At 51.5% G+C, this 16,820-nt stretch overlaps 1 protein-coding gene across 1 annotated transcript in view; it reads left to right on the top strand.

Moving 5' to 3' along the window:
- Ttbk1 (tau tubulin kinase 1) overlaps nucleotides 1-12,422 on the top strand; it is a 40,644-nt gene extending 28,222 nt beyond the window's left edge. Inside the window, exons 13-14 of the mRNA XM_046426152.2 lie at nucleotides 5,434-7,019; nucleotides 7,715-12,422. Coding sequence (XP_046282108.1) covers nucleotides 5,434-7,019; nucleotides 7,715-8,105 — 1,977 coding nt within the window. The 3' untranslated portion in view covers nucleotides 8,106-12,422. The remainder of the gene's footprint in view (nucleotides 1-5,433; nucleotides 7,020-7,714) is intronic.
- Nucleotides 12,423-16,820: the final 4,398 nt, after the last annotated feature.

The following is a 16,820-nucleotide window of genomic DNA, read 5'->3' as shown; positions in this document are numbered from 1 at the left end:
TACTGGATTCCCCCACTGCTTTGTCCCCTCTCCTGCCTGGGAGAAGGGGGAACACTTGGTAGGAGAGAGCACCTAGTACAGGGATTGTGCAGCGGCTGCAGCTGCAGGGATGGAATGTGGGTAGAAGGAAGACTAAGGCAATGAATGACAGCTGTGGAACACTAAGGAGGAGAGAACAGGAGACAGACTGTAGAGACAGGCTGAAGGAGCCAGAGGGACTCTCCTTTTCTGTCCCCCCACCACCAGGAACACTGCAAAAGAAGAAAGTACCTCTCCTCTTTGGAACCAAAGCAAGCATGGTGCTTCCATCTGCTTGAAGGACCAGCCAGGGCTGTATTCACAACCCTCAGGGCATTTTGAAGACACCCCCCACACAGGGACACACCTGTCAGCTCCTGGCCCTGGGCCAGGAGGAAGGTTGGAGAGACTGAGGCCTGGAGGTCAAGGGTGTGAAGCCTGTGGGGCCCCAGCATGAGCAGCTATATTCCCACCTTTGCCTTCCCTGTCCAGAGTGCCCACCTGGGCTGGGTGACTCTTCTGGGTGTGGGTGGCAGAGTGGAAGAAGGACTCTTGGCTTGGCAGAAGTGGGTTTAGAGTGAAGAGAGGGCAGAAAAACAGGGGAAGAATTTGGGTAAAACAGCCATGTGGCCAAAGAGCTGCCAGAGGCTACTTGCCTTTCTTCTCAGACCAGAGGACTCCAGCATGGTGGGGAGGTAGGGGGTGGTTCTCTCAGCAGTTTTGTCTTCCAGAGTGGAGGTGGGGAGGCAGACTGTGTGTGATAGCCAGTTTCTGAGGTCAACCCCTCTCAGGTCCTTCCCCTTCAACCTTGGGACTTTGGGCTAATGTGCTACACTGTCTGGGCCCGGCCGGGGTCCAGACAAGAGCTGCCCTATGCACCCTGTGTGGGCACTGGGATGCAGGTATGTGGAGTAACTGTCCCCAGTGTCAGTGTTACAGAAGTCAACATGGACTTGGCTGGACCCTGAAGCTGGCGGGGCCCAGACCTCAGTCCTCTCAACTGGGCTCAGTGGAGGGAAAGATGGGACTGGGGCGTTTACCCTCTTCAAGGGTCTCTGCTTGAATGGCCTGCTCCTTCTCCCCCATTATCCAACCCTTGCCAATTCTGCCTTTTGCTGAACTCAGTCCAAATCACCAGGGAGTTTTAAAACAGCAGGAGTTCTGGGCCTCAATGCTGACTCACAGATTTGGGGGTGGGACCTCGGGCTCTGCACTTTAATTTTTTATTTTTTGTACTGGGGATTGAACCTGGGGCCCTCAACCACTGAGCCACCTCCCTAGCATGTTTTACTTTTTATTTGGAGACAGGGCCTCACTAAGTTGCCTAGGGCCTTGTTAAGTTGTTGAGGCTGATTTTGACCTTTTGATCCACCTGCCTCAGCCTCCTGAGCCTCTGGGATTACAGGTGTATGCCACTGTGCCCAGTGGGCTCTGCACTTAAAAAAAAAACAAACAAAAAACAGAAATGCTGTTCCAGGCCAGGCCTGGGAGCCACATGATGCAAATTCTTTCACTGCCCTAGAAAGAGAGTAAGAAGGTCTGAGACTGGCCAGAGCTGACTGGCCTTTGCTAGTACCCAGCACAGGTGGGGTAGAGCAGTGTCATAACCGTGCCCTTCCCGTGGTGTCCTCAGGCTTCTGGGGCCAAGTATACAGAGGACATCCAGAGGTGACTGACTGAGTGAATGAACACAACAAGATCAAGGGGCAAGAGCTCTCTGGGCACCCAGGGAAGGTAGGGAGAGGGCTAGGCTAACTGAGGAGGGAGGAGCCCGAGCCAGGCCTCTGTCCTTCCCCAGCTTGGAAGCAAAGCAGGGGGGCTTTGAAATAGAAAATCCAGCTTGTCTAGACTGCTGTGGAGAGGTACTGATCCTGAAGTCACAGTCATTTCTCCCAAAGGGCAGAAGGTCTCAATTCCCCTGCCAAGGGATGGGGTGGGAGGCCACTGAAGCACTGGAAAGAGTTCTAGGTCCTGGGCCACCTGGTCAGTAGGCTTCCTGATTTGGAACAGTATCCAAATCAATTCCTCTCATCAGGTCTTGGTGACCTGGTCTGGTTTTATGACAAGCAACTGATTTCAGTTCTTGTTCTTCCTCTCTCCCAGGCAGTAGGAGGGGACGGCCTTGAGATGAAGGAGAGAGGGTTCAACCTGCAATCATCTACTGTGGGCACTGTGTGTGAGGGTCCCATCCTCTGGACGGGACTTCTCCACAGCAATCCAGGGCTTGGTCAGCTGGCAGTGGAAAGGATAGTTCTAACAATGATGTCCAAGAATTCAGCCATGGGATAGAGCAAACAGAGAGGTTCTTCACAGAAAGTGTGACCAGGTGCAGCCAAAGGACACTCCTGTTGGGTGGGATGTGTCTGGTGCTAGGAGGGCAAATTCCAAGCTAGGCAAGAGAGAAACATGACCAGAGCTCTGCATGTCCGTCTGTCCCTGGTTCTTAGTGCCATCGCCTCCCACTTACCCAGGAACTTACAATAGCCTCCTTCCCCTCCGCCAGCCATTTTCTCTAGCTTTAACATCCATAAGTGAATGGGGCAAGATGCCCCAACATGAGACCTGGCACAGAGTCAGTACTTAACGTCTGCTAACCGAGTGAATGGATGAGTGAGAATGAATGAAGGGGATGGATAAAGAAAACAATTTCTGGGGACTTCCAGCCTGGATGTGGACAGGATAAAGTTCCAAGGATGTTCCTTGCCTGGCCCTTCATGGTGTGCTGGGGTCCCGCAGGGCCCAGGACTACCTTGTCTTGAATTACTCCCCCTCCCCAATTAAGTCCTCAAAGACAAAGGCGTGGATTACAAGGAAGATGGTGGCATTTGGGCAGGAGAAGACACAACCTTGGTAGATGCTTGGCCTTGGAGCTTCCTGCCTCACCCTCCACCAGCTTTGGTATTGGCATAGGAGCCCCAGTGGCAGAGCTTCTCCTGTTTCCACCCCACCCCCATAGGTGTGGGGTCCCACTTTTCTGAAGTTGGGGAAAGGACAGTGATTACAAACCAGACAGAGTAGAGTAGGGAATAGGAAGAGCTGACATTTACTGAGTTATCCGGAGGCCCACTGCTATACAAACTGGTTCATATAAGCATATATAGGATCACAACCTTTGTGGAGTGTCCATCATCTCATTTCTTTTTCTGATGTAGACATCGCATTCATCATGAAACCAAGAACCATATCTATCTTGTTTAACATTTGATCCACAGATTCCTAGCCTATAACATGGTAAACAGGACAGCACACATTCAAGGACCACTTTTTTTCTTGGTTCTAAGGATTGAACCCAGGGGCACTTAACCACTGAGCCACACGCCCAGCCCCTTTTATTTTTTATTTAGAGACAGGGTCTCGCGAAGTTGCTTAGGGCCTCGTTAATTTTGCTGAGGCTGGCTTTGAACTTGCAATCCTTCTGCCTCAGCCTCCTGAGCTGCTGGGATTATAGGTGTGAGCCACCGTGTCCAGCTTCGAGGACCACTTCTTAAATGAGTGAATGAATGAAAAAACCCTCCAGGGCTGGGGCTGGGACTCAGTGGCAGAGCACTTGCCTAGAACGTGTGAGACACTGGGTTTGATCCTCAGCACCACATAAAAATAAACAAATAAAATAAAGGCATGCTGTCCATCTACAAATATATAAAAAAAAAAGAAGGAGGGGGGAAGGAAGGAAGGAAGGAAGGAAGGAAGGAAGGACGGACGGACGAGCGAGCCCTCCAGGGGCTCTGTTTATAAGAGAAAGAACCATGTGAACACACGCAGATAGAAGATGTGGGTATACAAGAAGGAAGGAGAGAATCATGAAGTCTGATTGATGGGTGGACAGGAAAGCTTTGTGGAGGAAGAATGGCTGAAAAAAGAGGAGGATTTTATCACATGAACAGAGAGGATTTGAGGGACCCCGGGACAGAAGAAACTGCCTGGGCAAAGTGTGAAACGTTTGATGTGTCTAGAGAAGTTCTGGCAGCATCAGAATAGCTGGGCCACATGGCAGGGGACTGCAGTAAGTGAGGCTGGAGAGAAGTTGGGAGCCAGAGTGGGTGGGGCTGGGGTTGTGTCAAGCCAAGGATGGGATCTGTCTTCTGAGGACTGTGGGATCCAATGCAGGTTTGCTATAGAGATTGAGAGAGTCAGATCTGAGTTCCAGGAAGATACTCAGGCAGCTCCAAGAAGGACGGATGGCAGGGCAGAGAGAGTTCAGGATGGAGAGAGCAGGCTGGGGAACCACAGGCAGGATCAGTGGTGCTCACGGGCTGCGGGGAGCAGACATAGCGATGATTCAGAGGGATTGTGGATAGACCAGAAGCAGGGGCTTCTGGTCTGGATGGGCTGTGTTCTGTTAGTTCAGGAAGACAGAGGCCCAGTATATTCAAAAAGGCTAACAAAGTGCCAGCCACTGTCAACAACATCCCAGTGGGGAACAAAGCCCTGTCAGCCACAATGGGCCCAGTGCACTGTGGGCACTAGAGATGTTTGTGGACTGAGTAAGTCCACGATAGATTTGTGGGGTGAATGGGACCCAGGAGGTGAAGGAGACACAGCAGGTCCTGATAAGGTGGACTTTCTAGTCTGGAAGGAAGCAGACCAAGGGAGGATGTGGCCGGCATCTAAAAATCCAAAAAGAGGTTTGGCCATTACTTTGCCAAGGGCTCTGCATGAGACTTCAAAGTGAAAAACTTAGTTGAGTTGAAATCTATCTATGAGGGCTGGACAAATTCCTGGCTGACAGGTCAGGCCAGCGCAGGAGGGAAGAGGATTGGTGCTCCAGAGGCCCAGCCTGCATTTTTGAGTGACAGAGTACAGCTTTATGTTCACCCTCACTGAACATAGGTTCTGGTGACCATGGGCAGTCAGCTATCTGGCTGTAGAGAAGCTATTCCCAGGGAGGGATAGAGAGGGCTAGCCATCCATGGCCGGCACGGGCATGCCCCTCTCAGAAAGTGACACAGACTCTTGCCGCCCATCTCTGGGCCTGGTTTCCTCATCTCTCAAAGGGAAGGTAGATGTAAATTGTGGCTATGGTAACTTCTGGTTCTTGTTTTCTGCTATCAACTAAACTCTACAGTTGGCTCTGGGGTTTGGGATCCACATAGTGAAGGAAGGAGTGGGTTAAATGGAGAGGGCAGGGAGACAGAAAAGCCATTAGGATCAGGGTCTGGGACCTAAAGGGACCTGGAACTTGGACTCAATCATTCTTGAGAGATTTATTGAGCACTTACTAGGTGCCAGAGATCACTCTAGGGCCTGAGGATATAGCAATGAATGAAACGGACCCAGGGCCCCCCTCTGCAGACTCACTTTCTGGTGGCTGCACCTGGGGGCTGGGGGGGTCTCCCAGCTTGTGGATGCAGTTGAAGTCTTCTCCAGGAAAAGAAGGTGTATAATCTCAGCAGTCCCTATGTGTGCCCTTTGCAGGTGTTCTCTGTGGCACCCCCGTTTGAGATGAATGGCCTCCCGAGAGCTGTGCCTCTGAGCTTGCCCTACCAGGACTTCAAGAGAGACCTCTCCGATTACCGAGAACGGGCACGGTTGCTCAACAGGGTCCGGAGGGTGGGCTTCTCGCACATGCTGCTCACCACCCCCCATGTCCCGCTGGCTCCTGTTCAGCCTCAGGCTAATGGGAAGCCGGAAAAGGAGGAGGAGGAGGAGGAAGATGAAGATGAGGAAGAAGAGGAGGAGGAGGAAGAGGAGGAGGAGGAGGAAGAGGACGAGGAGGAGGAAGAGGAGGAGGAAGAGGAGGAGGCAGTGGCCCTGGAGGAGGTACTGGAGCCCCGCAGTGGCTCTAGCAGTGACGGGAGCGAGAGGAGCACCGACCGGAGCCAGGAGGGGGCCCCGTCCACACTACTAGCTGACGATCAGAAGGAGTCCAGGGGCCGGGCCTCCATGGCTGACGGGGACCTGGAACCTGAGGAGGGCTCCAAAACGCTGGTGCTCGTCTCCCCTGGCGACATGAAGAAGTCGCCCGTCACTGCCGAACTGGCCCCCGACCCTGACCTGGGCACCCTGGCTGCCCTCACTCCTCAGCATGAGCGGCCCCAGCCCACTGGCAGCCAGCTTGACGTGTCGGAGCCAGGTACCCTGTCCTCCGTCCTCAAGTCTGAGCCCAAGCCCCCGGGGCCTGGAGCAGGGCCAGGAATGGGGACTGGTTCCACAGGGACAGCGGGTGTGGCAGTGACTTCCTCACCCTTCACCAAAGTTGAGAGGACCTTTGTGCACATTGCGGAGAAAACCCACCTGAACGTCATGTCTTCCGGAGGACAAGCCTTGCGGCCTGAGGAGTTCAGCACTGGGGGCGAGCTGGGTCTGGAGGTGCCTTCTGAGGGGGGCATTATGGAGGAGGGGGCTCCAGTGCCCCTGGAGAATGGCATCGCCCTGTCAGGGCTGGATGGGGCCGAGACGGAGAGCTGTGCCCTGTCTGGACCTCCAGGAGAAACACCCTCAGAGGTGGCCACGGACTTACTGCCCAATGGCCCAGCCTTTACTGACGGGCCAGTCCTAGCATCATCCCCACCAGAGCCAGGCCCTGAGAAAATGGCCACCATCTCCCCCAGCCGCCATGCCAGACCAGGCCCTCGCCCCAGGAGCCGTATTCCTGTCCTGCTGTCTGAGGAGGACACAGGATCGGAACCCTCAGGCTCGCTGTCAGCCAAAGAGCGGTGGAACAAGAGGGTCCGGCCACAGCAGGACCTGGCACGGCTGGTAATGGAGAAGAGGCAGGGTCGTCTGCTGTTGAGGCTGGCCTCAGGGGCCTCATCCTCCTCCAGCGAGGAGCAGCGTCGTGCCTCTGAGACACTCTCAGGCACGGGCTCCGAGGAGGACACGCCTGCCTCAGAGCCCGCAGCAGCAGCAGCCTTGCCTAGGAAAGTCGGGAGGGCAGCTGCCACCCGGAGCCGGATTCCCCGCCCCATCAGCATCCGCATGCCCACACCTGCCGCAGCCCAGCAGCCCCCAGGCAGATCCCATGGTGCGGCCCCAGCATCTGACACAGCCATCACCAGCAGGTGAGAAACCCCTGCCAGCCCCAGGGTGGGCAGAGGGTGACCACAGAAGCCTCTACTAGTAGGGGCTTCCCCAGAGCCAAAGCCAAGGTTAACCTTGGGCTATGGAAGATTCAGGAGGGACCCTCAGCTTTACTTCCAGTCTACTATTTCCCAGCTGTGCTGTCTCACTTTTGATTCAGTTCAGTCCTGTCCCTGGGCTCAAGGGAGTTTAGCTATGGTGAGCACATCTGGAGAGGGTGCTAGGGAGGTCAGGCTTAGGAAAGGTTGATGGGGACCAGCGGGGTTCACATTGTGAACCACTGGGGCATTTGAAGCAAAGGATAAAGCCCAGAGCTTTGAACAGTTGGGAGAAAACACTATTTTATATTAATACAAACACAGTTTATTTCAGATTAGCATGAGCATTTTAAAGATGAAACTGGGCCCTCAAAGAAAGCCTGCAGCAGGCTCTTTGAGCCCTGCCTAGGGGTGTGAGACTCTTAGGGGTCCTGCCCAGGAAGGAGGGAGCACCAGGGCTCCCTTTACTCTTCTGTGTCTGGTCTCTTCAGTCTCATCTGGCTCTGGGGATGCAGGACTCAAGGGATGCAAGCCTCTAGGGACGAGTGCCACCAGCGTTCTGAAAATGTCTCTCCTTTTTTGTTTCTTTGCCCTCTTCTTTTCTGTTGCCTTCCTTCTGTCCTCTGATCCTCAAACAGGCTCCAGTTGCAGAAGCCCCCAGGGTCGGCCCCTGCTGCTGACCCCCGTCCCAGTTCGAAACAGCTCCCAGGTCGCGGTCCTGGCACAAGGCGAGCCCAAGCCACCAAGCCCCCCGCGCCCAGCAGTCCTGGCCTCCCCACCTCGGCCCCACGCCATCCCAGCGCGTCCCCACGGAGCCAGTCCCTGTCCCGCAAAGAGAGCCCCTCCCCCTCTCACCAGGCCCGGTCTGGGCCTCCCCCACCCCGGGGTGTCCTCCAGGGCCGAGCCCAGCCGGATGGCACCCCTACCCCCGGGGGAGCCAAGAAAGGACCCAGAGGGAAACTTCAGAATCAACGCGCAACAACCAAAGGCCGGGCGGGGGTCGCGGAGGGCCGGGCCGGGACCAGATAATGACGCCCGCGGCTCTCTTCGGCCCCCAACCCTCACCCCGGCCCCCGCCCGCAGCCGGCCACACTGGAACAGCTTCCAGCACAGCCTTACGCGCCCTATGCGCGCCCCAGCTTCCCGCCTGCACCTGCGAGGACGTGCGCGAGCACACGTCGCACCCTTCTGGCCCTGCCAGGCCAGGGGAGGGGAGTAGCTGTCTCTCCTTCCTCTCTCCGCGTCCTCCCCTCCTCCTGCTGTCCCTCTGCCCGGGCAGGCTCATGACGACCCCTCCGCCCGGGAAGGCTCAGCCATCCCCCACTCACACACCAGGCCCTCGCTGCTCTCCATGCTCCCCAGGGGTCTCTGCTTACCCTTCCTGCAGCATCTTCCCTCCTTCCCTCTTCCAGTCAATGCTCCCTCCCTCCACGAAACAGCCTCAAATTCCAGAAGTGGAGACTCCAGCCTCCCCACTGTCTCCTGTGGTGGCCAGGGAAGGCCTCTCAGCTGTCAGCCCCATGGGGTTGGGAAGGTGGGACCCTGGGGCCATGGGTATACTCAGGTGTGAGGGGACTGCTCTGACCTGCCCCAAAGTCAGCTCCATCCTGGGCAGTGGGCAGGTGATTCTTGCAAGGGGACGGGGTTCTTTGTACATTTGGAGTGCAGAGACCCCTATCCTCCTAAACTTGGGTGGGGCCATGGGGACACAGTGGGAGGAGTGTGGGCTGCTTTCTGGGCAAGTGTTTCCCCGTGGAAATTTAGACAAAGATTTTAAAAAGGTTTCACTCTCTCTCCCCCTGTTCCCCTGATATAGTACTGCTCAGGACCCCTTCCCATCAGGAATTCCTTCCTGCCCTCTAATTTCAATCCTGCCTATTGCAGTTTCAGCCAGCTCCCATCTCTCCTGAGTTCCATGCAGGTGGAGAGTGGCTATTTATCACCTTCTCTGCTCTGGCCCTTTGGAGATTCAAGGTCTGGGTTCTGGTTGGGTCACTCCCTGTGGGGAGTAGGCTGGGTCAGACATCATCTCCCCCAAGGGCAGAGGGAGCAGGAACTGGTGGACTGACAGTTGGTCCCTGGAGGCAGAACGTCCCTTCTAACTTTCCGATTGTGTACTTGTGTGTTGGGTCTCTAGCTCATGCCCACTCCTCCCAGCTCACCCTTCATCCTGTCCCTTCTTGTCCTAAACCCAGTCCATGCAGTGCCACTGCTCCGTGGAGCATGAATGTGGGGCCTCCTCCTGGGTTCTGGCTCCAGCATAGCTCATCCCACCTCATCATGAGCCTCAACTGCCTACCTGTGGGGCAAGCAGCCCACTGGCTGCTGAAGAGACAGTCAACCCTGCCCATCTGGGACAGGGCCCCGGCAGGGCTCCTCCATCCTCAGCACCTATAGACTCTGTCCCCTGGCCTGGCCCCTCTGTCCTTCCCTGAGCCATAGAGAGCAAGCCAAGATATTAGGGGGAAGAGGAAAAGAGGCTTCAGCCTGCCCCAGAAGTCTGGCCACATCCAGCCACCATCACCCAGAAGGACACCTAAGAAGAAGCTGGCCCAGGAGCAGACTGGTGGTGCCAGTTGAACTCCCTCATGGAGAGTCAGCAGGCTCAGGCAGCTGCTTCCATGCCAAGGGGGCACTTTCTCTGCAGACCAGCCCAGGGGAGGACACCACAGTGGACAGTTTTTGAGGTCCATCCCATGCTGATGCAGAAGCTTCCAGAACACTCAGGAAAACCTCTTCAGACACAGCCCTTCTTGTCAACCTGAGGCCCTCCCAAGGCCCTCTACCACCCTCTGGGTCCAGCAGAGGGGGTGGAAGAGGGGCCACTCCTTCCCACCTAGAGCTTCTCTGAATGACAATCAGCTCCTGCCAGATGGGAACCAGGGCAATGACCCCTGGTGCCCAGGCCCTGGACCTGCTCCTTGCTACCAACCGAACTGTGAATGTAGGGCCCCCAGCCTCACCTCTGCCCTAGGATCAACAACACCCTGGATTGGAGTTGGGAGAAAGAGGGTGTTGAGAGAGCCCCAGGTCCATCCCACCCCCAGCTTCTCCCAGCACCAGAGCTGGCTGACAAAACCCAGTCTGCCCTAGACCTCCCTAGGGCACCCAACCGACCTCAGGCCTGGCCTCTGAGTCACTGAATGTTACCAGGTAAGGTAGGAGGAGGGAAAGAGCCAGTGTGGGGGGTAGGGGTGTGGCTAGGGGACTGAGTCTGCTTCTCTCCCTAGGAAAGATCCAGGGAGATCCACACCTCCCAGTGCCCCCACCCTCAGCTGCTGCCTCTTTTTCCCTGAACATCCATCCCCTGCATCAGGCCCTCCAGGTCTTGAGTTCCTCCTCTATAAGAGTGTTACACTACCACCGCCACCATACCCCACTTCCCCCACACCTCCCCATCACAACCGCCTATGTCACTGGCTCTGATGTGGGGTGTACTCACCTCAGAACACACCTCCCCTCCCCAGTCAATCTATGTGCAAAGGGGGCACAGGAGAAAGGCCTTGCCCCAAGTACATGGGCTTCCTCCTCCCCAACTCCTTCAGGGGCCTGGTTTGCTCCAGGAAACAGCCCTGTGAGTGTTGTGGGGAGGGACAGGGAGTTGCCCACCCTCTACTGTGGGAAGCCACCGAAGAATGTTTACATGCCAAACAGAATGTAACACCTCTCCCCCACCCCTCCCCAGTCACTGCATGGCCTCTGCCTATTCCAACCCATCTATCCCCGCCCCAACACCCTGGAAGCCGCTGTCATGATTAGATAGGGTCTTGGAAGGGAAGTAGCCATTACACCATTAAAAAGCCTGTGGACCTTTCTGTTGGCTTGGACTCTTCTTCCCTTTGGGCAGAGGGAGGGCAAAACCCAAGCCCTGGGAGTGGGATGGGCAGGAGAAAAGAGGACAGGTTGGTGGGCAAATGGGCAGGGACTGTACTGGAAGCTGACACTGTCTCTACAGAGGAGGATGGAAGCTCAGGATGGATACAGGTCATACAGGTGGAAGGAGACTGTCCTGTTAGCCTCCTGACAGCAAAGCTTGGACTTTCTCAGCCCCTTGGTTACCTCTGCTGAGGGCCAGAGACTAAATCTTGGCTTTGTGCAAGAGGGAGGGAGGAAGAAAGAATTTTCATTGCCCTAAATGTAACAAACAAAAAGGAGAGTGTTGGGAAAACCACAAAGTACAGCAGCTCACAGGCAAGGTTATTATAGCAAAACTTGTCAAAATCACAAATGAACATAGCCTTTGACACAGTGTCTCCACTTCTAGAAATTTACCCTAGGGATGTACTTGTACACACTAATTATGTGTGTCCAGAGTTATTCACTGAAGCTCTTTGTATTGCACCACAGAGCCTCACCTGTAATTCCAAAACCCCCAAAGTTCTGAAAACTGGGAATTTTTTCATTAGATTGGTACAAACTCACTTGATATCAAAACAGGACAGGATGGTTTATAATCTTTATTAATTCCACTTATCATACATGTTTTCAGTGGAAATATGAATGTTTTTGATTATGGGGCACTGCTCTAGATTCTATTAGGGTATTTCATAATATAGGGAATATGCACTGAATTACCTTTTCTTTCTTTTTTAAAAAATTATTTCTGTCTCTGATTTGGATAAGAAACTGTGGACCTATAAAATAACCGTTCCACAGCACCCTAAATGTTCATTAATTGGGACTGGACAACAGAGCATGGCCCATGCATGTGATGGGGACCCCAATCATGGGGTACTATGAGACTCTAAAATGGAAGAGGCAGCTCTTTATATACACTTATGGGCCAGTTTCCATGACGACAGGATATGGTACAATTCTTTGGGTGGAACAGAGCGTGAGATGAATCAGCAGTCTCTGGTCACCTCAGGAAGAGAGGACCCAGGTAGGGAGGAAGCTGTACTGTTGGGTGTGCTACCTTTTGCATTTTGAATGCTAAATTCACTTAGGAGTGGAACTTTCACCTAGTGAATGCATAAACGATTTCTGTCCCAAGCCCAGGCTCTGTGTAGCACTGGGATGGCAGTGAGGGGGAAGGCTCAAGCTCCAAAGCCCTACTGTCTCTGAGGAGGCCACCATGGTGTCCTGGGACCGCCTTTTTCCAACACAGTCACTAGTGGGGTCTAGGGTCTTCAGTGGGCCCCCCTGTGCTTTCACTTTCCTTGTTTAAAATGTCAAAATCAGGAATACTTGTAGTAAATGCCAGAAGCATATAAAATAAAATATCAAGACCCCATCCATGAATGCAACTCTTGTGAACAGCTTGGTGTATATCATTATAGATCTTTTTTTATGTTTATAATAACTCTTCTGTCTATCCATATATGTAAACATTTCTTATAAATAAAAAGGAAGCATATTATACCTACTATTCTGAAATGTGATTTTATGCCTAACAAAGTCTTGAAATACAGGGCCCCCCTCCCCTTTTATCTTTTTTTTTTTTTTTTTGGTACTGGTGATTGAATCCAGTGAGTGTTTTACCACTGAATCACATCCCCATCCCTTTTTATTTATTTTTTTATTTTGAGATAAGGTCTTGCTAAGTTACTTAGGTCCTCACAAGTTGATTGAGGCTGGCCTCAAACTGGCAATTTTCCTGCCTCAGCCTCCCAAATTGCTGGGATTGTAGGCATGGGCCACAGCATCCAGTTATCCCAACTTTTTAAAGTGAACTTATTGAAATATAACTTACATACCATTCAATTCACCAGTTAATATTACTATTTAATGTTTTTTTAGTATTCATAGAGTTATGCAACCAATTTTAGAGCATTTCCAGGGCTAGGGATGTGGTTCAGTGGTATAGCATTTGCCTTGCATGCCTAAGGTCCTGGGGTCAATCCCCGGTATTTCAAAAAGACTGGGAAAAGAACTTAAGCAAAGGAGCACAGGTGACCAATAACATTTCCATCAACCCAAATAGAAACTCTACCCATTAGTAGTCATCTCCTCCCAGAAACCCCTATAATGCTAAGCAATCACTAATCTACAGTTTATTTTCTTGCAGTACTGGGAATCTCATGCATGTCAGGCACACACTGTAACACTGAGTCACATCAATTGATGTGACTATTTATCAATTTATCAATTGATTTGCCTATTTTAGATATTTCATATAAATGAAATTTTATAACTCATGATCCTTTTGCAACTGCCTTCTTTTAAGTGCACTTGCTTCACATGTATGAGGCACTGGGTTTGATCCTCAGCACTATATAAAAATAAATAAACAAAAGTATTGTGTCTTCTAAAACTAAAAAAAAAAAATGTATTTTGTTCTTTTTTTTTTTTTCTTGGTAGTAGGGATTGAACCCAGGGGCATTCAAACTAAACCATATCCCCAGTCCTTTTAATATTTCATTTAGAGAGAGGGTCTTGCTGAGTTGCTTAGGGCCTTGATAAGTGCTGAGGCTGGTTTTGAACTTGAGATCCTCCTGCCTCAGCCTCCCAAGCTACTGGATTTACAGGCATGTGCCCATGCTTGGCCAGGCAATTTTATTCTATTTTAAAATTTCTTTGATTATTACTGAGATTGGATTAATCAATGAATGCCATGGACTCTTTGTTTATTATTTATTAGTCAGTAATTCATTCACTCACCCACTTAGTCAACTAATCTTGTAGACTATTGCTGAGACCCACGTACACCAGAAGCTATGCCAGACACTGAGCACTGAGACAAAGCACAGCATGTTCTCCAGCAAGTGGGTAGAAATGACCACTTTACACGTGGTAAGTGCTTTGATACCGAAGGTCAGGGAGGAACTCCCAGCCTAAACTTGGAGCATCAAAGAAGAACCCCAATGTATGTTCTTGGACTGAATTTCGAAGGCCACACAGGAGTTGGGCAGCTGAAGAGGAGAAAACAATGCCTAGCAGAGGGAGCAGTGTGGTGGGTTACAGGTGGGAAGCAGGAAGTGAAGGGGGAACAGGACCAGGCCCGGCCTGGACAGGCCATGCCAAGAAAAACAGCATTCAAGGGTGATAGGAACTGTCCATCCATCCCCCTCCCAAAGAAACCTGAGACCTCCCAGCCACTGTTCACTTTTAAGGCCCAGCTTGGCTGTCAGGGACTGCCCAATGCCCCACAGTGAAGACCTGCCTAGCCCTCGGCACACCTTCTCCCCACTCTCCCCTAGAAAGACATTTCTGCTCTGTCCTGTCATCAAAGATAGTCTGAAGACAGGCACCCAGAGAAATCAACAGCATGGGCAAGTTTACACACTCAGGGTCTTCATGGGGGCCACAAGACCAGGGACATTGGGAAAAGTTTTTGTTAGTAGAGAGGGGGGCCCTGGAGGACACCCTGGAGAAGAGACACAATCATGGGAATGTGGAGAGAGAGGAGCAAAAGTATAAAGGCTTTAAGTGTAGGAAGCAAACGCAAACAGATTTCATTGTTTCTCGCAGGAACTTATTCTTCCCCAAAGCCTACTACTTATATTACAAGTCTAGAGGTAATTTCAATTAAAGAATTATTTTTCCAAGGCTTCTTTTCATTCAGTTAGGTATATGTGAAGGTCTCTAACTTGGCATCTGAATTCAAAATTGGATTCCCAGTTTGAAGGGAGTGGAGGAACAGTCAAAAATCCAATCAAACCAGCTCTTAACTGTTTTTTGTTTGTTTTGGTTTTTGGTTTTTGGTACCAGTAATTGAACGCAGGGATATTTGACCACTGATCCACATCCCCAGCCCTATTTTTTGTATTTTAGACAGGGTCTCACCGAGTTGCTTAGAACGTTGTTTTTGCTGAGTCTGGCTTTGAACTCACAATCCTCCTGTCTCAGCCTCCTGAGCTGCTGGGATTATAGGCTCGAGCCACCTTGCCCAGCTTCTTAACTGGTTTTTCAGAGTTGATCTGTCCTCTCATACTCAGTCTATGACATCAGAGAGTGGCCAGCCACATGAGGTGGAGTCAGGGAATGGGATAAAGCCAGTGGTGCAATTATTGCTAAATTGTTTTCTGTAGAAAGGGGCTACACATTTATATGTGTATACTAGAAGCTAATATAAAGAGAGAGGTGACCATTGTATGATTGTCAGCTATTTCTGATATTAAAGGAGGAGAGAAAGTCCCACTGGGTACATTAAGGCACACAGCCAATGCCCAAGATTAGCCTCATTAACTGCTCTGTGTAAGAACCTTAGATTATTCCACTGTGGAGCTGCTGGATGTGCCATGGAGATGAGGTGGCCAAAAACCTTAACTTCTCAGGAGTTGCAAATGGTTATAGTATTTTATACTATACTATAAAATTAGTATAAATAATATGATCATATAGAATTAAATAAGTGAGGAACCAACAGTGTGAAGGGTCACAAGTGGGTGTGAGTCAGAGAGACAGAAGGTATTTCCTTTTGAGCTGGTCTTCAGGGAGTCTAGGCACCCACCAGGTGAATAATAAGGAAGCTAGTGCTACCCAAGGATCAGGGCTGAGGTGTGAGATACCAACTGGCTAGTGTTTGGAGAACTGGAGGGAATGGGGATCCTGGGGAGGGGTCAGAGATGGACTGGTGAGTAGGTGGTTTGGGGAGTAATATGGGCCAAGCTGAGGGCTGGACTTTCACCTTCTAGCAGTAGTGGCTGGTGGAATTTTTTAAACAGGGATCAGATTTGCATTTCACAACGCACATTTTGGGGTGCATATGTGTGTGTGTGGTTTGTGTAACTTATCTTAACTCTTCTATAAATTCTCTAAAGGCAGGGACATGCCCAAGATACCTCTGAACTCTACAGAACACCTAGTCTGCTCCAGAGTCTCTCACTATTATCACCTTCTGTCACTGCCACCACCCTTTTTCTCTTGCCCCCCATCACTGCCCGCCCCCATGCCTGTCAGCATCACTGATTTAGCTCCTTTCCTAGAGCTTTTTCTAGGAGCCAACTTGAAGCTGACCAGAACATCTGCATTTGGCATCTCAGGTCAAAGGCAAGAGCCCTAGAATGGAGTCAGAGTTCCTGGTCCTCCACCAGCGGATCCCCATCCTGTCGTGTTTTCTTCATCTGTTCAAAGTGGGAGCTAGATTAAATGAATGTTTTTCAAACTCTGTGTGTGTGTGTGTGTGTGTGTGTGTCTTTTCTCAAAGAACACCTTTGGAATTTCATTTGTTTAGAATCTGGAGCTTAGAAGTCTTGGAACACAATTTAACAACATTCCATACCTGCCAAATTGGTGTTTGGAGAATCAGATCAGAATAATCTGACATTGCTGGCTTCTTCTCCTTTTGCTGCAGGGGCCGTGAGTGAGAACTGAGTGGAAGCATATCAGATTGAGCAAGTCCTGGGTCTCAGAAGGATCTTGGCAAAACTCCTCGCTCCCCACCCCTCCAAGAAGTCATCTGGGAAATTCCTGGAAATAAGAGGATGGGGCAGGCAGGAGGGATCCTATGCATGGGGAGAGCTCCTGAGTAGAAGTAGGAGTGTGATGAGTCTGGGACCCACAGAGAGGCCTCGTTGCCCAGTGCAGTACCAGGTGCAGCTTAGGTCAGGACATGAGGAAGCCTATGGCTCAACAGAAAGAACACTTCACCTGGTGAGGACCCAGCCTTCAATCCTGAATCCTGGGCTGTGGGTCAGACTGTGGCTGCAGCTGCAAAGAGATAAAGCTGACCTAAAGCTTTGTAGGACAAAGGGTACCCAGGAGAGCTGGAACCAGGCCCCAGGGTCCTCCTCTTCATAGGAAACCTTAAGAGCTCAGCTGACTAAGAGACTGAGGCTCACCTCTGCACACCCATCTACCACA

Source organism: Marmota monax, unplaced genomic scaffold (assembly GCF_021218885.2).
Source record: "Marmota monax isolate L192 unplaced genomic scaffold, Marmota_monax_Labrador192_F-V1.1 WCK01_AAM20220418_F8-fsc00187, whole genome shotgun sequence".
NCBI classification, from domain to species: Eukaryota; Metazoa; Chordata; class Mammalia; order Rodentia; family Sciuridae; genus Marmota; species Marmota monax.
The sequence above is the reverse complement of the archived record's forward strand: the minus strand, read 5'-3'. Positions and strand labels throughout refer to the sequence as shown.